This window comes from Babjeviella inositovora, assembly GCF_001661335.1.
Source record: "Babjeviella inositovora NRRL Y-12698 unplaced genomic scaffold BABINscaffold_13, whole genome shotgun sequence".
NCBI classification, from domain to species: domain Eukaryota; kingdom Fungi; phylum Ascomycota; class Pichiomycetes; order Serinales; genus Babjeviella; species Babjeviella inositovora.
The window spans coordinates 376,958-398,052 of NW_017566850.1; the positions used below are offsets into that span (position 1 = coordinate 376,958).

The following is a 21,095-nucleotide window of genomic DNA, read 5'->3' on the forward strand; positions in this document are numbered from 1 at the left end:
CTTGTCAGATGTAACACTACTACTATATCGATAGGACAGCTAAATGTGTATCTAATGATTGCACAAGCCTGTTTCTTGAAGGTGTGAAGGTAGTGACAGAAGGCTGGTGGGAAGCGAGTTCTCAGAAGTGAATTCTCAAATGAGAAAATAAGAAAAAGGAAACGCAAAAGGTGCAGAAAGGGCGTGCGCAGGCAAAATGACACGGAACTTGGTTGTAATAGGCGCTCAGTGGGAGTCTGGGGAAGAGTTTTTGACAAAAGGGTTATATATCACCAAACTGTAGCTGTGGCCCTTTGGGGGTCTTTCCAGGAAGATTGGGCTTGTGGGATGTAGTGTACGTGTGCGATCAGAGCTTTTGGGGCGGCACTGTATTTCGCTTTAGGGCGTTTTTGCGGGGGGACAGCGGTACGATGTTACAGGAGTGATGATATAGCAAGGACGGCCGGAGTGAGTCGAAAATGTACGTCTATGGCTGGGAAAGCTGATTGAGGCGGTATATAGGAATGTTACGACGGCGTTATACTACAGCGGAAACGTGGGGCTGGTGTGATTATTAACGAGCTGGCGTGATTATTAATGGGCTGGTCGCTCTGCCAAAATGTGCCGCACCGAGCTACCCACACACTAAGAATAATGACCACAAAAATTCCTGGAAGGGGCCTGCTCCAGCTTAGACTGTATGCCGGAGGTAATTTCGTCGTTAATTTTGACTCGGGTTAAAGCACATGCCAGCCTCCAGAGTTTTTCCATCTCCACACACGTGATCCGGAAAAACCTTGAGACGAGAAAACGGGAGAACTTCAAGGTCCATTTCCCGGCCAGAAACGCCAATACAGATGGGCTTTACGTTAAGGAAGAGAGTACACAGGGGAATGTGTACATGTATATACCACGACAAAGGTTAAAGCGTACAGAATAGCCCAAAAAAAAGTCAGGTTGGATACAACGCCCGTCCCGCCACAAAGACCAATGTTGTCAACCTGCAATAGAAGGTTTTCGTTAAGGTCTAAACTAGTCTGGCCAACTGGTGTAGGCACGAAGTTGTCAGTATTGGCAGGATTTCTGTGAGGTTCGGCAGGACGCGCTTTGTGCCGGAAATGCATCTGATCATGGTCCTGTCCAGTTTTGAGTGAACGTCCAGAACATACACATAGCTTTTTTTGCTGTGTGTCCGTCGTGGACTGAAATATCAGCAGCGGGTATCGAATCGATATTTAGTGTGCCAGTGTAACGGCCTGTTCCAGGTCGGTCCTTTCCAGGAATTTGGGTTAACCGGGTTGAAAGATTAGTTCTTTTATACAACTACGGTGTAATGTATAGCTGGTACCAATTACGATCCTAATATATTCCGTAAATCCAGACACCGATGAAACAACTTGGTAGAAGTTGGCCACGTCTCTATGTTGCATTTCATGTTTATCTATGGACGCGAGCCATTTCTTTCGTTCGGCCTCATAAGAGGAATTGGTTTCAAAGTTGTTACTTAGATAAGGTTTCAAGCTACACGTGGTCTGGTATCAACTATTGATTGTGTACTGGACTCTTCCAGGCCTGACCCCGAAGCAGTAAACCTGAAGTTGTGGCATAAAAGAGATGTAGCATGTTGTTATATCTGTTCTCAGCCACAGTTAAAGTCTGCACTAAACTACCAAATTACTATTTTGGTTCGTTTTATAACCATTGCCAGTTTGAAAAACTCCCTTTTAGTGCTCCTAGCTTGGAGGAACCTGTCAAGGGTTTAGAATTCCACACTCGTTTGCCTGCATTCAAAATTTCCACAAAATCCTACATCGCTACTGATTATAATCTCTAGCCAAGGTATAAAAATCCAGTTTTGAAACACAGTATGTCTCCACGGAAAGTAAGATCCTCAAAAATACACCCATGAGGTTAATTTTTCCCCGAGACCCCACCCTTGTCTGATGCCAGTTCTATCAATGACTCCCTTTTACACGGAATAAAATACAAACGTTTATACTCTACTGCTTCTGGTAGTCTTCTGGATAAAAGATCAATCTCTCAACCCCCCTGGCGGTCAAGACGGCCATTCTGATCACCCCACCGGACGAGCCGTCCCACTTGATGGCCTGGCCCAAGGAGTATCTCATGAACTGGATGGTTTCCTCCTGCGTCATGTCCTTCTTGTAGTTTTCGTCACAGTACCCGTAAATGAACGTGGAACCGGAACCGGCAATGGCATACTCCTGCTTGTGCATAGATCCACCCAACGGCACCGAAATGACCTCGCCCTTGCCTGTCTTCTTGTCGTAGCCGGCCACAATGATCCCCGCGGTCAAGTTGTCCTTGTTCGTGTAACAGATTTCCTGGAACACGGACGCCGCGGTATGTGTAGAAGGAGGTTGCTGGTGCTGGGCCTCGTACAACTCTAAGTAATGCTTTACCATGTCTGCAACGGCCTGGGTGTCAGCGGCGGAGCCGGAACGGCAACACCAAATCGTGTCGTGGATCTGGGTCAATTTATCGGTGACACGGTTGGCAATGTAACTGCCAGTGGTGGTACGCGAGTCGGCACCCAAAATGACGCCGTCTTTGAAGGTCACGGCCATGATAGAGGTCCCCAAGTTGACCTCACCCTTCTTCAAATGGTTGATATCGACACTGATGTTGTTCATGTTGTGAGTAAGAGACTAAGCCGTGCTGTATAACTGAAGGCTTGATGGTATAGAGAGAAAGATATTTGGTTGGGGCTGTTGGAAAGTCAATTGACAAACATTTGATGTTGTAACTTGCTTACGCCACCACTCAAGGTTGGTGGAGATTTTCGAGGAGGAGCTGAATGCAGGATAATTAGTGCCTGGGGTGAATGTATTATGAAACTCGCACCCATGGCTGTTGATATTTAAGTTGTATTTTAACAGTAATTTCCGAGGTATACCCGAAACAAATGATTTATTGGCATTTTATGCGATGTATACGAAAATGCAATATATTAGGGGTGCCGCTTCTTTTCTGATAGTCCAGCAAGAGGTGGCGTACCTCTCACCCTGATCAGCGGCCTTTAAGTTCGTCATACAATAACCCCCAATCTTTGATTAACAATCAAGGGCACCATTCTACAATATTTATAAATAATATTTCCTTTGCCCCCATTTTGGGGACGAGGGCAGGCCCGTTCCCTTGGAAACCTATTACACTGGGTCGTGTACCACCGGCGTGTCCATACCACCTCGAATGCCAGCGTTATTTTTTTGATTATTTTTTCACCGGCAAACATCCACTATCCACCTCTTCTCTTCAACCAAAATGCAGTTGCCATTCACCCTCGAACACTTGCCGAAGCAGTCGACCGCCTCCTGGGGTCCACCAACCGCGATCCCAAGCTCGCTTAACTTCCACGACGTGCCATACGCACCATACTCCAAGTCCGACAAGTTAGGCAAGGCTGCCGACTGGTTGACGGACCCAGCTGCGGCGCCAAACGCGTACGGTAATACCGCCACCAAGTCCAGAAATACTAGAGATCCGTTCCACGCGTACGGGACTTCCGCTGCCTCCTCCTTTGCCGCCGAAGAGGAAGAGGAAGCCGGTGATTTCTCCGTTGTGGACAGCTCTACCAGCGCCAAGGTTGCCGCCACCGTGTTGAAACGCAACAGCGCGAACCAGGCCGCAGGCTCTTACTCCACTGCGCTTGGCGCAAAGCGTGGCGCGACCCCGGCCGCGCGTGCAAGCCCAGCCGCCGCACGCGCAGCGCAGCAGGCCACGCAACCGCAGCAGTTCGGTAACAGAAGAAGATACGGCTCATGGAAGGACGACTTCCAGGCTCGAATCCGTGACGCTTCTATCGACATCCAGGACTCCTGGGAGGTTGTCTACGACGCCGAGTTCCACAAGTTGACCAAGTTGAACATGGAGGTCAAGGAGGTCGAGGACCTCGATTCCTACGGGTCTGTCGCGTACTACAACAAGCAGATCGAGAGGCCGTTGTCGAACCAGACCTTGCAGGCTGAAGCCAGGGCTGTAGTGAGCCCTACCGCGTCCGAAGATGCGGTTTTGGTGAAGCTTGCGGCCGCCTCCAGCGGTGCGGTCTTCACCACCGACACCTGTCTTGCCCAGTTGATGTGTGCTGCCCGTTCCGTGTATTCGTGGGACATGGTGATCACCAAGAAGGCCGATACCGGTGCGATCTTCATCGACAAACGCGAAAACTCGATCCTCGACCGCGAAACCGTGGACGAAAACACCCAGGACGCGCCGTCAGACTCGAAGGACACGGACATCAACAACGCCACAAACTTGGCCCAAGAAGCGACCTCCATCAACCAGAACTTTATCGCACAGTCCTTGGCTGCGGGCAAGCCGTACTCCATGGCCCATCCCGAAGCGCCGTTCACATCTACCAAGGGGTACAAGTACCGTAAGTTCAAGCTTCCGGTCGGTAACGCCTCCTCTAAGAGCACCAGACACAAGTTGGGCAACGATGAGGAGGAAGACGCTGAGGACTTTATCGGCTTGGTGGTTAGAGCCGAGGTTGACTCTGTCCAGGCGACCGGTGAGAAGTTGACCATCAGAGCGTTGAATGAGTACGTGCCACCAGCCACCGCACAACAGCACAAGTTGGACTGGAAGACCAAGTTGCAGACCCAGAAGGGTGCGATCATTGCCGCGGAGTTGAAGAAAAACAACAACAAGGTCGCCAAGTGGGCTACCTCTGCGCTTTTGGCCGACAACGACTCGCTCAAGTTGGGATTCGTGTCCAGAGTAAACCAGAAGGCCAACTCCAAACACGTGGTCTTGGCTGTCAACACCTACAAGCCACAGGATCTCGCTATCTCCATTGGTTTGTCCTTGAACAATGGGTGGGCCGTTGTCAAGTCGTTCGTCGACATTGTCAACAACAGATGCGACCAGGAGGAGGACAAGTCTGTTGACCAGAAGTTCGTATTGGTGAAGAATCCGAACGCGCCGAAGATTACCTTGTACAAGGTCTAGAAAGCTAGCTTCGGTTGGTTTACTGTGTATAGATGTTTGAGTAATGGCGAAAGCAAATTTGTTTAACAAATGTAGATTATACGGATTTTCTAGAAATCTACGGGCTATTTTGTATTACATGAATGTTGGTAACTATGTATGTATGGTTTAGAGGAGGTTTATGAAATTAGATAGTTGGTTATTTCTGTGTTTGTTCCTGTGGGATACCTTCCAGAGCTGCTAATGGATTTGTTGATGTGGCCTTGGAACTGACGCAGTCTGTATAATTGACCATGAAAGTTAGAAGGATATATCGCAGTTACTCGGTGTTCTGGTTTCTTTTTTTTTTTTTTTTTTTTTTTAGCGTAGGCTGAACCGTTTAAATAATTTCCATTGTTGGAATGGCAAGAGCTATACTGGTGATAAAATTCTAGCGCATCAAAGACCGAAATATACCAGCAATACAAGCCATGGTATGGCAAATGGGACCCCTTGGATAATGTAACAGCCCGTCAAAGTCTCATGAAACCCCATTTCTCAGCAGCCATATACCACTATTATTGATAAATCTCAGAAAATCTGTTCCTGTCTAGGATAGCTTTTAATCAAGACAGTCTATGGTTGTGCTAAAAACTAGACCTGTCACTAAAACCTCATAATTCATTAAGCTTTTTCTCTGAGAAGCACCCCCATCAACATAAGCGCTTTCTGCACCGTTACATAGTCGTCCCCAACAACAACACACTTCTTTGCGGTTCCAGAGCTAACGTACTCGTTCGTAACATGCACCCGGACCCCTAATGCTTCGATTTCCGGTTTGACAACATCTATGAACCGGGAATACTTGTTTGCTGGGATGATTTTCACAGACTCCGGCGTGTGGTTTAAAATATTGTAAATCGCGTGTCTGATACTCGCGGTAAACTCTGCCACCCGAGTTTCGCTTACCCCCACCACGGTCATTATTTCAGACAACCTAAACTTCTGTTGTACCTGGAGGGTATGCCGGATTTTATGTGTCACAGTATAACAATCAGGGTATAGTTTTTGGATCTTGGCGATGGCGACTTCGAAGGCACGGAAATCGAGTCTGTCTAGTGGTAAGTGAACCTGATTGGCTTGTAAGCTCCCCAAACGGCGGGAAAGCTCAGTGTAGACCAAGTTAAGCGCCAGCGCACTGGCACTGGAAATCTTCAAGACGCTTTTGAAAGAATCCTGGTGCCTCAAACCTTCGATATAGCTCCACTCAACCTGGAACTTTTCACAGAGAGTCTTCCAGTACTCCTGATTCTTTCCGCCCATGGGCTCATACAAGTAGTGGGGAAACTCGAGCTTCTTGGAGTAGACTTTAGGTCTCATTCCTTCCCAGGAAAAGGTGTCGTGGTTCGGGTTATGTCCCCCTACGAGGTCATACTTGCCAACCTCTGCGATAACTCGGTTGATACTTGATTTTGCGAGGGCAAGATTGGCAGGGGAGTCACTAAACACAGAAATCGTAGCATAATCCCCCTCTTCTATAACCATTATTGACGATGTTTTTGACTCTATTTCAGCGGCGTTAACCACCCCATATTGGTTCCTCCGCTTCATGAAGCGCGCCACGTGTTTAGGGGCCTCGATGGTTACTCGGTGGGTCCCGATTCTTTCCACCAAGTTGTTGATGATGCCTGCGGCCTTTTCAGTATCACCATCCACACGTGCCGTAATGAGAATCCTGAAAAAAGCGTCTTCGCAGGATATAAGGGTGCCAGTCATGGATTCGATTTTGTTGAAGTTTGAGCCAATTCGCCGGAGAGCGGAGTACATCGGGTACGGAAATTCCAATACTGTACACCCACGCAACCATGACTGGAGGTGTTCTTGGATGGCATCACATGCTTTGGCAGTGGTATCAGGGTGGAGGCTGTAGACAGATATCGCCTCTCCTGTTGCCGTAGAAACAATGGACGAGCTGGTTTCCTTGCGAAGTTTCTCCAAGGCTTCCCCATGCGACCCGAAGATTAACTTTCCGGTCTTTAAAGACACGAGTCTCAGATGATTGGAAACCTCAGCAATCTTGGCTCTAAACTGTTTGGCTGCGGTATCTGTGCTGAGGGTATCCTGGCCCCTGAAATACACTGGAATCTTATCCTCCGTATACCTGGATTTTCCGGGATTGACAATAATGGCCACTTTGGTGGCAGCTTGAAGGTCGTTCAACCACTTACTGTGGATCCTGTGTATGTGCTGCACCGACAGCGTTGATACTGTCTCGGCACTTTTAGCGAGAGAATACTTCCACGTCGATAGCCGGGTGCTGAGGTATAATTCTGCTCTTTCAAGTCCCGTCTGGGATTCGGCATTGATTTGCAAAGAAATCTCCTTAAAGTGCCCGGGATGGGTAAGGGCAGCGGGGTTCACCGTCACGCTACACTGCAAGATCTGGGCTATGTTCTTCAAGTCATGTCCGTTCCAGCCCGCAAGGATTCGGAAATCGTTGGTGGATAGTGGAACCCTGGACTGATGCTTGAGGAGCATGCCCACCTTTCGGTGAAGTTTTGCCACCACCAGGGCTGCCATCTGTCGAGAAACGCTGTAAACCGTCCATTGTTTTTCGCTCTTTTGAATTACTGCATTTCCTTTAGTGATATTTTCGGCCCACGCATCGCCTAAGCTGGTAAACATGTCCCGTACGAGCGGCGTGAGTGGAAATATCTGTTCACTCGCACGGATGCGCTGGATGGACTCCACGAGCATACGGGTGGGAATTTCCCCAGAAACCCTTACATTATCGGTGGCTGTTGACAAGGAAATTTCAGCTTGGGTTTGGGCTTCGATTTTCGGGACAAGCTTGGCAAGAAGCGGTCGCGTGAAGGGAGGGAATGGTACAAGCGTGGGCTCAGTCTTGGTCGTGTAGTAACTCGCCCGTTGGGGGAGTTTATAAAGGAAAGAAACCAATGGCGCTAGTAACCTTGATCTTCCGGTAAGTCCCATATGCCATGTGATCTGTGTTCGTGGAGGTGGAGAGTAGAGCTATCTGCTGACATGTATCAGTAATCGCAAATGTTTCGCGCATGCAAGTAACGAAAAAATGTTAGACAAGGAAGCAGAAACAGCTGTGGATCGTAAAAATAGATTTACTCCAGACTCATCGTTCCTTGTGCCACCAAGATTTAAGGAATATCGAAAGCCAAGTTGGTTGACGTATATATCATAAAATTCTATTCATACAAAACTTATACACTAGATCAATATCAATTGCTATAAAATGATATAACTAAAGACCTGTTTAGGCCAATACAATATATGCTAAGCTCGATGTATGCTCTATCCTGTAGAGAATCATACATAAGTGAGACCTATACCCTTCACAAGGCCATTCCCTTAGTAGCTCAAGTTTACTTTGCGTACTTACTCTGGAAACTCTGACATACTAAGATCAGTGATGGTGGTCCGTGACTCGGGCCTGATGGCCCGCTCGATGTAACTGTTGGACCGTTGTTGGATGATCGGCGCTGGGCTGATCTTGGGCAAGCCTATGCCGTTGGTGGGAATGAAAATCGGTGTGATTCGGTTGAGCTTCTTGGCTGTCTCCACCGTCGCCGACTCCCATGGTTCCTCGTTTTGGTACACTGGCGGGGGAATGTTGAAAGGGAGGGAATTATCCTGTTTTGATATTCTGGACAGTGCAACCCTCTGCGGAGACGAACTCCCGTTGAAATTAACCGTCTCAACTGACCTATCTCCGGTGGCCGGAAACAGAAGCGGACTCCAGGTCGTCCGCCCACGCCGCCTCGGCGAAAGACTCACGTTGAGTGGGGGGATCCGGTTATCCGTTGACGGTACAGCCGAGAAGAGATTTCTCAAAGGCTGCTCGAGCGTGCCAGGGGCCTTTTCAGGGGAGACAGCATCTCTGGCCCTGCTATACCGCTGTTTCAACGCATTCATACGCTCACGTTTGATTCTCTCGGTGGTTTCGGCCAACTTTGACGGAGATAGGTTGGTACTTGGGGTCTCGTTGCCGCCAAAAAGTGGTTGCTCCAGGGGCCTGCGATTGTACTCGAGCATTTTCGATGTCCGTCGCTTGCTGGCTAACGGGGAAACGTCGCTGACGCTAAAAGACTCGTCCGGGCCTCCCTCCATCTTTACCCGCAAGTTATCCCGCCAGATCTTTATAAACATGCGCAACTTTGCCTGCTCCCACCGCTGACGGAAGAACTTGGCACTTTCCTCGTTCCGCCTGGCCCTGAGCACGTTGACGGACCAGATATCCGAGTATTGCTGCATGAGTCTAACGTCTCGCTCGGCCTCAAAATCGAGCTCCCGGGCTGCAAGCCTCTGAAGTCTAGAGTACTGCTCACGAAACGCCGTGAGCGACCGGCGAAGCAAGGATTGGGTGTACGCCTGGGCAGCCGTCTCCCGGAAATCGATATTGGCCTGGAGGCGATCCATCCAGGCATCCCACGCTGGGGGGATGGTTCTTGCTGCCGCAAAGTGGAGGCAACGCTCTTCTAGGACGCGTTGCTCTGCCACACGTTCTCGCCAGATTTCAAAGTGTTCAGCAACACTTCTCACACGCATCCGCGCGTGAAACTGCGCTACGAGCCCCTGCGCACGCAATTCGTACCGGTCTGTGTATGCCTCGTTCCACCTCCGGAACGCGATTTTCTTCGCCACCACACTCTGTCGGTGAAACGTTTCCGCTTGCTCTGCGTTTTGCCGGTTCAACTGAATTCGATACCTAAGCATCTGGAAAACCTTGGCGCAGAGTATATCGTCCACCTCCGCTCGCATCGCGCGGATGGTCCTCAAGCCCCGCTTCCAGGTGCTAAAACACGCACGCACAGTGGATATCAGGTCAAACCGAGCGTCAATAGAGTCGTCTAAGGCCGCGATCCGTTGCACTTTCTCTGCCCAGAGACGGATATACCTTTTTGAAAGATTGTACTCTCTACTCTGCTCGTGAAGCAGGGCCACCGTGGCCAATTTCCAGTTACGGAAAGTGTTTTCGAGTAAGGCGCTGCCCTGGGTGATCTCTAGCTCAAACGCACGGCTTTGTAACCGCCAGCACGCAAACGCACCGCTAAGGAGTCTCTTTGCACGAAGTTTCCTAGCCGCCGCCTCCATCACCGCAGCCTTTCGCCACGTGCCAAGACAACTGGCCATGGTCCTAGCATCTCTGTCATCCTGTGCGTCCTGGAGCAAAGTGCGCTCGGTGCAGCGCTTCTGCCAGCGACGAAACATCCACGCAAGAAGAATCGTGTCGGTGTTGGCGGTCGCGCACGCTTCGGTCGAAAGAAGTCGGTGTTGAATCTTCCACACCCCCATATACCGCTGAAGCACAAAGCTCCGCTCACGCACGTGTAGTTCCTGTAGCACTGCGAGCGTGTGGCCGGTTCTGGCCTCCCACTTAGCCATCAGCTGCGCTACCGACGCTGTGGCATAGATCTTTCCAGCCTGAAGGTTCGCCTGGGCTACCCGCCGCAACCGATCCTCCCAGAGGTCGAGAAATACCGTCATCAGGATTCGGTCGTGGATGTTTCTGAGAGGACCACTTTGCAATGGAAGCTTAAGCAACTCCGTGGCCTTCTTCTTCAACTGCGTGTCTCTGTGCTCTGTGGCTTTGGTTTCCAGGGCGTGGATAGCGTCCGCACGGTGCTTCCATGCGTAGAAGGCCTTGTGTGCGATAAATTGCGTTGCGCGCGCCTCGCGGGTTACGCGCTCCCCTGCGCGTGTACGCCAGCACTGCCAGTAGCGGAACGTGGTGTACGTATGGTTAAGCAGCGCCGCCTGTTTTTTAAGTGCGTGAACTTTCAACGTCCGGTGAAACCAAAGCTTGAAGACCCTTCTAGTGTTCTGGTGGATGTGGATGCGACACAAGTCGTCTAGCCGTGCAACGTCCTTGCGGCGGCGGTTCCAACGCTCAAAGGAGCTTGTAAGGAACGCAGACTCGGAGCTGAAGCGGAAAATGGCCTCTCTCATTAGAAGCGTTGTGGTCGGGCTGGGCTCTGGGTTCGTCAATAGTCCCGAGTACGCGGTTAAGCGGACCCATGCGGCCATGCTCACGCCGGTTTCGATAATGTCCGCGATAACGTGTCGAATCGCCTGGAAGTAGTGGTCTGTTTCGAAATCACGTTTGTGCTCCCTTAGAAGCGCAAGGTATGCTCTAAAAACTAGTGGGAAGCCGAGGTCGTACGCCAAAGCGTCAGGAATCTCATCATAGGCGCCAAACTCAGCGTAGACACGATCAATCTGGTCGCAAAGTCGTAGCCCGTCCTCTGGGATCTGTGAATAGGAGGACTGGAGGTGCGACGGGAACTCAAAGGTCGAGGCGATATTGGAGGTGAAATCGTACACGGGAGAATTGTCGGACAACTCGTACGTTCTGGGCGTCGATTCGACGGGAATTGCGGGCGTGGTCGGAATTGCCGACGGGTTCCAATTTGTATTAGGATCGTCTGATAATACAGAGCTCATGGTAATGAGCGGAGGCACTGGGATTCCGAAACACCTGAGTATAGTCGTGAAGTGGTAAATATGTCGTGTAGTAAATATTGAAAAAGGTGCAGGATGCGGCGGGGGGTGTGAGGGCAGAGTTAGTGCAAGAGGATTTTATTGCCGTACAAGGCTAGGAAAATACGAAAAAAATCAGCTTTTAGGTATGTAACTGTGCTGCTAAAGGTTGAGAAGTTAGCTTTGATTGGATTGATAATAAATTTTATTGATTCAACCATATACCCTACAAAGCAGTCCAAACAATGAGCGTTTGATTTGCCTTGTGAGCCACATGCTATGTCAAGTATTGTCCCCTCCGACTTGGTCAAAATAACCCCTCAGTCTTTTACTCAGTCATAATTAAACTATGCCAAAGGTATTGAAAGTGATGACCTTTTATGTTGTAGCTATATACGTGAAAATAGTAGCTTTATCTCGCCAGGCATTCGGCCGTCAACTCCAGGTATGACTTCTAGATCAGGGTAAAACTTAAATTGCAATTATATGTATTGGACGTTTATTGGTCTACTTTGGTACGGCAACTAATTTTGCATGTGACTTGAGTTAAACCAACGGTTTTGAAGTTTAGGACGTTATGTCTGGTGTGGCACACCCGAAATCGTAGTTTTAGTGGACTTTTCCCTTTTCATTTGTTCACTTGCTTTTCCTGTCCTGATACTCTCTAACATCCAGGATCATTACCGGGTCATTGCTAGGTCATTTAGCTCTGCTTAGTAGCAGCTACTCAATCCCGTATTGATCCTTTAACTTTCCGAGGATGTCTTTTCTCGTCTCCAACTCTTCGGCCTTCAACTTGGTGCGGTCCACGCCGTACATCAGCGTCGTGACGTAACGGCCCTTGAAGTTCACTCCCTGGAGCCTATCGTTGGCCGCCTTGGCCGCCTTTAGACTGTTGTAAACCACCAAGCATGTGCCTCTGGTGCTAGGGGTGTTGCCCTTCCGCACCTGTATGATCGCGCCGTAGACACCAAACATGCCATAGAGCTCGGACAGCGTGGTCTCGTAGGGCAAGTTCTTAACCATCACTATCGGGTAATCAGAGGATCCGTTCAGCTTGCGGGGTTAGTCTGTGTTACGGTAATGAGAGGTGGGATTGACATACCATATTATATTGTTCAACCGTTATATGTTTGTGTAATCTTTTTGCCCGCCGCTGAAATTTTAGGTCATCGGTTTACATATGTGCAGGGCTGCATACAGCTGCCCTTCGGTCAAATTTTAGTGTATCAAATAGTGGTCAAGTTTTAACTGACATGTAACGTAAATCTAGAGGGTTTTTACAATAAACATGTGAAATGGAATTAAATTCCAGAGGTTGTATTGATAGTAAGATTGTTAAAGAAATAGCAAGTTAGACCGATATTCCCAGAGTCAGCCGTACCTATTATCGTTTTACTGGGGCGTCTACCATGTACTTTCAATATTGCAAATGTATTTATGCAAATTGTCACCTTGACTACGGAAAAGCCACTTTTCAAAGACAGGTGCTTTCAAAATGCTGAGATAATACTTTTCCGCCAAGCATGACACCTTGCTAACACTCGGGTTTAGTTCTATCTACCCCCCAATGACATTCTCTAGTTGCTCCATTTCCCCGGATTTTGTTTATCGTTTATTTTCAATCTTGTATGTACATGTTCTAGGTAACCACGTATTGGTGCTCTAGCAAGCTTCGTTTACCGAATGACATCTTGGCTCAAGCTCGTGCTACACACTCGCTTTCGTGCACTAAATCACATCTCCAATCACAGCCATCGCCTGCCTATAGCTCTCCAACAATGTCACCAACTTAGCCCTCTCGTTCATCAACCCCGCATCCTCCATCAACAAGTCATCAAACTTATCCACATTATACAATTTGGAGACCAAGCGGTTCTGGATCTCATCCTTGCAAAAGTTAACCAACAAAAACATTGTCGATTTCGGGACCTGGTCCTGGATCATCTCACGGATAATGGTAAAGTACGAGCTGATTAAGCGGCGAATCAACTCGCACTCCAACTCCTCACGCTCCGTCAACTCCTCCGAAAACGCTTCATCTCCAGCCGCGGCCTTCACGTCGAGCTTACCAAACTCCAACTGGTTCGGATCGTGGAACTGCAAAGTGTCGGCCTCAGTAGGGAACTGGAACGGCTTGTACTCCGGCTGCTGGTGGAGATTCTGGCCCCTGGTCTGGGTGAGCTCGTCACTCTTCTGGTTTTCCTTGCTGAAAAAGTAGTTCAAGAAGGAATCCTTCTCCTTTGCTTCGACACTGCTGACCGTTCTCTTCTTCGGTTCGTATATAGAGCCATTGGCCAGGGCTTCCACTTCTTCCTCCACCATAATCACCGGTTTGGTCTTCTTTTCGGCTCTCATCCTCTGCCTCTCCTCAGCCACCTCCTGCATCGCCTGAGGCGCGCCGATGAAGTTAGGGTGGTTGGTGTTGATGTATGCCCTGTGGATGTCGATGATACTCTCGACGTAGGTCGTGGTCGGCCCCAATCTCTCTCTCAACAACTCGGAAACAACCTCGATCAATTTCGAGTGCAACTTCGGATAACGCAACAACTCGGGCCCCCCGCAGTTATTGTGCGTGATCTTCATCAACTCCTCGTATACCAACTCGACCACGCGCTTCGACGGCGCCTCAAGGAGCTTGATCTGCGGCTTCACCAAGAGATAGAACGCCAACTCCGGCACAAACAACAGCGGGCGCGGGCCGGTGGAGTTACGAATCGCGGTGCGGATCGATGCAATTGAGAGATTGATAACCGGGTTAATGCTGTTCAAAGACCTCCCGAAGACTTCGTTGTAGATGTAGTAGATGCGCGCACCCCCGCACAACTCACGCGTCGACTGGTAGTTGTTCCCGTCAATAGAATTGATAAAGTTGTTTGCAAACTTGGTCATCAACTGCAAGATGAGTGAGCCCTTGGTAGCAATGTCCGCATCGAGCAAGTTATCTTCGCCGTAGGATCTCAACTCCTGCTCCGTTTGGCCCATTAACGTGTTCAACTTGGCCTTAATGTCTGGCAAACGCTCTCTGATGTGGTTCATCAAGATGTTGTTCAACTTCTTGGAAAGGTTCTTCGTCCCGCATTTCAGCGCAATTTTTGAGTACGCCGGGTGGTTGCTGAAGAACTGTTCCTCGGCCAACAACGAGTCGCCCAAGGGCTTGTTCGCCGAAATGTCCTGCTGCGAGCGGTTGACAATCCCGACAAACCCCAACTTCAACGGATAGACCCGCCCGTTCAAGATATCCACAGCGTTGGTTCCCTGGTCCATAAGATCCAACTTGGTTAACAACCCGACCGTGCGCTTCCCCTGAGGATCGACCTGCCTTGCCAACTTGAGCGATTCGCTATTCACGAGATCCACATTGGCGGGGGAGACCGCCAAAATGACGCAGTTTGGCTTCGCGATGTACTCCAGGATCAAGTTACGTGTTTGTCTTTCGATATCAGTTGGTTGGTCGCCGATCGGAATCTTTGTCAAGCCAGGGAGGTCCACCAAGGTCAAGTTAAGCACTTTGGTGGAGAAGATCTTGAGATTGATCGGGAGACGACTGATTCCCTTGTTTTTACCAGCAATGCGTGCGGTCTCATTTTCAATCTCGCGTCTGATGTCGTCAAAGTTGTAGAAGCGTTTGTTGGGCAAGTGGAGGAACTCACCCCACTCCAAAAGCTCACCCTCGTCGCTAGGCGGAACGGAGTGCCCCTCCAGGCTGGGTGACGAGTTTCTTAAGTGATCTTCCAAGGTTAATTCACCTGGAGCACCATTCTGCACCTCCTGGAGCTGTCTGTCCAAAAACTTCTGGTAGTCCGGCTGTTCAGGGCTGATGTTGATCAACTGTAACACCAACGGTCTTCTGGTGACGATACCAGTCCCGCGCGGAAGAAAGTCACGGCCCACAATATTCTCCAACACGGACGACTTACCGCAAGACTGCGAGCCGATCACCGACAAAATCGGCAAGTCCAAGTCCAGCAACTGGGTGTTGGTGACGATGTCTTGCAACTTGTTGACCACGGGGATCAAGTCTGAAAAGGATGACATAGGAGATGTACCAAAAGAGAATGGCTTAGTGATAAATGGGTTGAGATAGGCTTTTGGATGAGATCACGAAATTTGTCGCTTGCCACCAAGAATAGAAGCCGTGGTACTAGTGGAAGTGCCGCCTGCGGGTAACTCTCGATTGCTGTTGTTTTTGCTCGAGGAATTGACCGAAAGAGGATTCGCGAAACGCATGTGAAAACGAATGCGAAGCACGAGCGAAGTGGGTTTCGCGAAACGTCTACAAGAGAGGGGTGCAGGGCACAGCTTATATAGTCTTGTAGATATCATAAGAGGCACTTCCAAGACGCTTACTCTCCGTAAGCACCCTGGAGCCAGTAACGCCCTCTGTTTGTAAATGGTTGCTATTAACTATTACATGGTGGTGAGCGATTGTTTTTGCAAGTCTTTTACTCGCCCTCTCTGCGATATATTTCCATTCGGTATCCCCTGGCCGTGTTATGAAGCATCTGATTCCCGACAGGGATCTCGGAAAGCTGTTGGGAAAGGCCTGTTGGGTGGATGGAACACAACTTGGGAGTCATGTAGCTGTTTCTGACGCGAAAAATGTGCTTTATGTAAAGAATGAGGGAAACTGAGTACCTCCGTAGAAATTCTCTAGTCCTCGGTGTGATTTAAAACCCTAGCAGATATGGTTATTAATGCAACTGTTGAGCGGAAAAGGTCGTAATCGGCATGATTACCAAGCAGGTCAAGGCATAAGCCCAGAGTTGTTTTATGAGGTACCGTTCATTTGAGCACCAATCCTCTGAGCTGTGTTGCTTCGTTCGGCCATAACATGCTGGTTCATAAAGCTTGCTAGCGCGTCTAGAATTACATATGTTCTATTACCCTGCAGATCTGCACAATCTGTTTATCTGATCGATTCCACTGATCGCCCTAGCCTGTAAGGTTTGATTATGACAAATCGGAGATTCAGGTGTCGTGGGGCCCGTTGACTTTTTTCATCCTAAATGAATTAGTTGTATCAGCCGGCCCGTACATCTTGCTAGCCTTCCTTACATATCCTACGTTTGTCACGCGTTCTGCCACACGCATTATTTGTTCGCGTGCGCTTAGCGTCACCACTGCCTCCAACACTGTTCTTCTCAACACGTATCATGTCAAGTTTATCCGATACAATTGCTGCGTACCTCCCAAGTACGCACAAGTTCCTGGTGGTACACCTCCAGTCGCACCCGAAACAGGCCAAGGCGTTGGTGATCCAGCGCTCTGCACACGCTGAGCTCACGGTGCGCTCCACACACTTTGTAATGCTCAGCTATGTGTCCGACGAGATCATTCCTCTATTCGGGATCGAGCTAAACGTCTACTTGAGCGTCAACCCGCACGCAAACACCATCCACAAAACCTTGTTTGTGTCCAAGGCCGACACCACGGGGATGCACAATCTCCGCGCATTGGGGGTCAAGGTCAACGAGGTGGTGATACTGATTTTAAAACACATTGTCAGCTCCGATTGTCAGGATTACCTCGACCAGGGAATTGTGTTTAAGAGGTCGGTGTATACCAGCGCCCAGCTTGCGAGCATGGGCAAGGCACCAGTAAACCACACTGACGCCGCGGTGAAAGACGTGATGTATTTGAAGGGGATCAATCCGGGGTTGCTCCGGTTGATCCGACAGTTCAGGGAGACACGGCAATGGCCGGATTTGACGTTTGAGAGCTCTGACATCCAGCCAGCGGGAACGCTCGCACCTCTAGCCACGTTGCTCGCGGCTACGTTTCCGGACGCACCCACGTTCGATGTCGCACGCGCCACGCAGCACAACCAGATTTCGCTCTTCACCAAAGCTGCGGACCAATACTTGTTTCCTGAATCGTTCAAAAACACCCAGCACAAGCACGTCTTGGCGGGCGACCAGTTGCTCCGGTGGTGGATGAAGATTATCGACACCGTGGTGGTGGAGTGCTTCTCGCCACACGCGCTCGAATGCAAGCTCTTGCTTCCGGGGGCCGAACCCCATGCGATCCAGAAATACTTTCCAGATCCCCGGTGGACGGTGGGCTCGATCTTCCATGCTGCAAAGACTATACCAGCTGTGTACGCCGTGCCGCTCTTCCCCGACGATCCCAAGGGCCGCTTCTTGGAGCATCTCATCGTCGAAAACAGGGCCAAGCAAATTTGCATGGAGACTTTCTGGGTCGAATTGAGCATCAGACAAGAATTCCGGTTGGGCGACACGGTGGGGGTCATCGGGGTGCATGGGGAGCTCAACCGTACAGTGCGCACCCGCGCGGCGTTCCTCAGCTTGAAAAGCTATCACAAGGTTCGCAAAATTCTCAGCGATCTTGATTATTCGTCGCCAGAGGGAGTTGGAAATGCGTTGCATGGGTTGTTGGAAGGAAAGGAGACATTTTGGGTGGAAGAGAGGCGAGGGGAACGAACGGTGGTGGTGGTGGCTGCGGCCAAGCGGACCGTCGCTTCACCAACCGTTAACAACTTGACCAGCATGGTTAGGAAGAAACCAAAAAAGGGTATTTAGATGGTGTTTGGCATTAGTTCGAGTATAGTAGAGATGGATCAAGGTATAGAGGAATGTGCAGGGTGAAAAGCACTTAGCTTCGATCGTGGTGTAAATAGCTTTACAATTATCCGGTTAGCGATTCACTGAGATCTGACTGGCTCTTAAGGCTTGGTGTGTAGGCCGATATTCTGTGTCCGGTCACGTTGTGCACTGGTAGCTGTCAGATGCAAAATATTCTACCAATCCTCTAAGAGCTTCCTAAACGTAGGTAAAATCTTCCGGCAAGAACAATTTCACATAAGGCAGCAAGTCACTCTTATATGAAAAGGACTAGCTCGGATATTAAGTAATCCCACTTGATTTCACTCTACTTAGGGTAAATGTAAGGCGCACTAGTGATACAGTCAAGTATTGCAAATCCGGACCCCTAGGCACATGCTAAAATATTAATTCTCCCACCCCGGTAGCAGATGCTCCAGTGGCGCAGTTGGTTAGCGCTTCGTGCTTATAACTGTTAACGATGTTACGGCTTATGCCTTATGTCACGGTCGTGTGAGAAACGCGACGGTCGTGGGTTCGAAACCCTCCTGGAGCATGTGCCTTCTTTTTTCGAAAAAAGTTTCGATCGGAATATATTATTTTTTTGGAGGACATAATGAGTTGATATTATACTAGAAATATTATATTCAGAAAAGACACGATTATTTGGTCGTGCTAAAAGGTTGTATCGGTGAGTATGCTAAGAACTTGGTGTGTATTAGATTATTAAAGGGCTCATTGAATGCACGGACAAATTAATATACATATCGAGATATAAAAGGGTGTGCATAAATATACAAATATATTTAGCTTTAACTGAATCAATATACCATAAGCAGATAGTTAAATATTTCAACACTGCCATATACAACAGTAGATGTAGCTATATATAATAATTACAAGTATATTTGATACTTTATGCTAAGAATTACATAAGAGCATAAGGGTCATAGTTGCATATACCGTGTAAAAGATCATCTAGGATCAGAAATATCAGAGAAAACTGTAAGCCGTAAAAGTGGTATGGTTCACACGGCAGGTTAGGACTCTAATAAAAGCACTAACCCAGGCATTCAAGTAACCAATAGCATTTATCAAAACAACCATTTGTTTCTATATCGCTCCACTATCCAGAATCATCTCTTATGCACACTTGCCTAGATACTTTCCGGATCCCCGGTGGGCTTGATCTTCCACATCCTGCCTAGACTACCAACTGCTTTGCTCAAGATCACGCCACACATTTCCACAACAGCCACTCGCCTCTGCACCCACGCTAAGCACTTGTTTCAGCACTTACATTCGCACGCGCACGCATTCCCCGCGCCAACTCTGTCTCGTCAAACCTGAACCCCCCCTCAAGCTCAATAAACTTGTGCCGCAAAAGCGTCTGGGCCGTCGGGCGCTCGGTCGGATCGATCTTGAAGCACTGCGCGAGAAAGTCCTTCCCCGCCTCGCTAACATACGGAAGCGTGTCCTCAGGAATTGGCGGCGCGCTCTTGGCAATGCCCAATTTGAACAACGCCCTGACAGCGTCGGCATCGGACCATGGCCGGCGGCCTGCAAACATCTCCAAGACTACACAACCCAAGGACCAGACATCCACCTTCGCACTATACCCCGACTTGTGTTCCTTGCTAGACGCGGATAGCACCACCTCAGGCGCCATCCAGAAGATCGATCCTTGCATCGACATCTCCGCGTTGTTGTCGTAGATGTTTTTGCTGATCTTCGAGATCCCAAAGTCGGAGATCTTGCACGTGCCGTCTGTCTCCAACAATAAGTTATCTGCCTTCAAGTCGCGGTGCAAAATGCCTTTGTCATGGATGTAGCTCAAGCCCAAGAGCACCTGCTTCGTCAAGTACCGGATAACCTGCTCGCTAAACCGCCCGTACATCCGCAAACACGACCCCACCGAACCGCCGGCCACGTACTCAAGGAACAAGCTGTACGACGTCGCGCTTTTCTCGCACCCGAGATACTGCACGATGTTGAGGTGGTCCAAGTCCTTCATGGTCTTCACCTCCGAGTGCAAAGCGTCTATCCCGTCCGCGTTTTGCGCATGGTGGCGCCGAATGTCTACCTGCTTGACCGCCATCATTTCTCCTGTCGTCACGTTAAGCGCGATATACACCTTCCCGAACGTCCCCTTACCAATGAGCTCACCCTTGACCCACGCAAACTCCTTATACCGGCCGTCCGCGCTGCGCACTTTTGATACAACCCCGTCCGTCGTGTTTGGCTTGACCTCGAGAATTCGTTTCCCCCAGAGCTTTGTGCTTTTACGACGCATCAAGTTGACCTCGGCCCGAATACCGTTGGGCGCGAGTTTGATACTCTGTTGGCGGAGCGATTTATTTTTTGCCTCGCGTGCCACCGTTCTGATCGTCTTCATGCGCTGCGGCTTCGCCGCGCGCGGTGGGGTCAACATCCCGAGGCCAGCAGCAAGCGGTACCCCCAAGCCCCCGTGCAACCCCACCAGCCCTGGCGCATGCGATCCCGCGTTGCTCACCGTGCGGGAGATACTCGGCTTGGAGGATTTGGACGATGAAATCGACGGTTCATACGAGTTGGAAGAGTCGGATTTGAACGAATCCACCAACAGTGGAGACGTCGGCGGGGAGCTGACATCGGCGAGAATTGGTTTGTCCAAATCCGTGTTCGGGAAGAAGCGGTCGAGATTGTCGTAGACAACTTCTGCTGGCGGTCTCACGCTTCCCAAGGAGCTTGCTAGAGAGTCCTCCCTTCCTAAGCTATCGCCGCCCGAGGTGGTGATGGATGTCCCCAGTTTCTTCACCATCGGCTTAGAAAACAACCCGTCGTCGTTCTCGCTGCTCTCGCTGTCCTCCAACCCCGGGAGATCGTCAAATGATACGTTATTCTCCTGGAATCGCCGCTGGTCCTTCTCTACACGACTGGAGGCCCGGGCAACGCTTCGGGCAAAGGTCTTTCCATGGGAGAGCGGCACTTCCTCCCGTATCCCAGGCTTGCCCCCCATGTAATCCTCTCTGAGCGCCGTCAAGTCTAGGGTCAAGTTCGGCGTTCGTCTGGTGCGCGGTGGAGTTGTAGCGGCGGGGATGATTGGTGGCGGAGGGGCGGCCCTGTAGGCCA

The 21,095-nt window shown here is 49.8% G+C and overlaps 7 protein-coding genes and 1 non-coding gene across 8 annotated transcripts; 3 read left to right on the forward strand and 5 right to left on the reverse strand.

The window, feature by feature from the left end:
- Positions 1 to 1,682: 1,682 nt before the first annotated feature.
- Positions 1,683 to 2,667, reverse strand: PRE3 (proteasome core particle subunit beta 1). Its single transcript, XM_019129818.1, has one exon. The coding sequence runs from the start codon at positions 2,631 to 2,633 to the stop codon at positions 1,980 to 1,982; it is 654 nt and encodes a 217-aa protein (XP_018983232.1). The 5' UTR covers positions 2,634 to 2,667; the 3' UTR covers positions 1,683 to 1,979.
- A 589-nt stretch (positions 2,668 to 3,256) lies between these two features.
- On the forward strand, positions 3,257 to 5,051 carry BABINDRAFT_163276 (eukaryotic translation initiation factor 3 subunit D). Its single transcript, XM_019129819.1, has one exon. The coding sequence runs from the start codon at positions 3,265 to 3,267 to the stop codon at positions 4,948 to 4,950; it is 1,686 nt and encodes a 561-aa protein (XP_018983233.1). The 5' UTR covers positions 3,257 to 3,264; the 3' UTR covers positions 4,951 to 5,051.
- A 190-nt stretch (positions 5,052 to 5,241) lies between these two features.
- Positions 5,242 to 7,982, reverse strand: BABINDRAFT_95233 (uncharacterized protein). Its single transcript, XM_019132976.1, has one exon. The coding sequence runs from the start codon at positions 7,900 to 7,902 to the stop codon at positions 5,593 to 5,595; it is 2,310 nt and encodes a 769-aa protein (XP_018983234.1). The 5' UTR covers positions 7,903 to 7,982; the 3' UTR covers positions 5,242 to 5,592.
- Positions 7,983 to 8,149: 167 nt separating this feature from the next.
- On the reverse strand, positions 8,150 to 11,409 carry SFI1 (Sfi1p). The gene has a single exon (XM_019129820.1). The coding sequence runs from the start codon at positions 11,383 to 11,385 to the stop codon at positions 8,320 to 8,322; it is 3,066 nt and encodes a 1,021-aa protein (XP_018983235.1). The 5' UTR covers positions 11,386 to 11,409; the 3' UTR covers positions 8,150 to 8,319.
- Positions 11,410 to 12,144: 735 nt separating this feature from the next.
- DNM1 (dynamin-related GTPase) lies at positions 12,145 to 15,459 on the reverse strand (the record flags this gene model as incomplete). The annotated part of the gene is made up of 2 exons (XM_019133035.1): positions 12,145 to 12,477; positions 13,162 to 15,459. 2 exons carry the CDS (start codon positions 15,457 to 15,459, stop codon positions 12,145 to 12,147), a joined length of 2,631 nt encoding a protein of 876 aa, XP_018983236.1.
- Positions 15,460 to 16,296: 837 nt separating this feature from the next.
- Positions 16,297 to 18,390, forward strand: RTT109 (H3 histone acetyltransferase). Its single transcript, XM_019132978.1, has one exon. The coding sequence runs from the start codon at positions 16,578 to 16,580 to the stop codon at positions 17,961 to 17,963; it is 1,386 nt and encodes a 461-aa protein (XP_018983237.1). The 5' UTR covers positions 16,297 to 16,577; the 3' UTR covers positions 17,964 to 18,390.
- Positions 18,391 to 18,417: 27 nt separating this feature from the next.
- BABINDRAFT_t318 lies at positions 18,418 to 18,540 on the forward strand. The gene has a single exon. It is a non-coding gene; the product is annotated as a tRNA-Ile (tRNA).
- A 753-nt stretch (positions 18,541 to 19,293) lies between these two features.
- BCK1 (mitogen-activated protein kinase kinase kinase) lies at positions 19,294 to 20,103 on the reverse strand (the record flags this gene model as incomplete). The annotated part of the gene is made up of 1 exon (XM_019131354.1): positions 19,294 to 20,103. A coding segment is annotated over one exon (810 nt), but the record flags the coding sequence as incomplete, so codon positions are not given.
- Between the last annotated feature and the right edge of the window lie 992 nt (positions 20,104 to 21,095).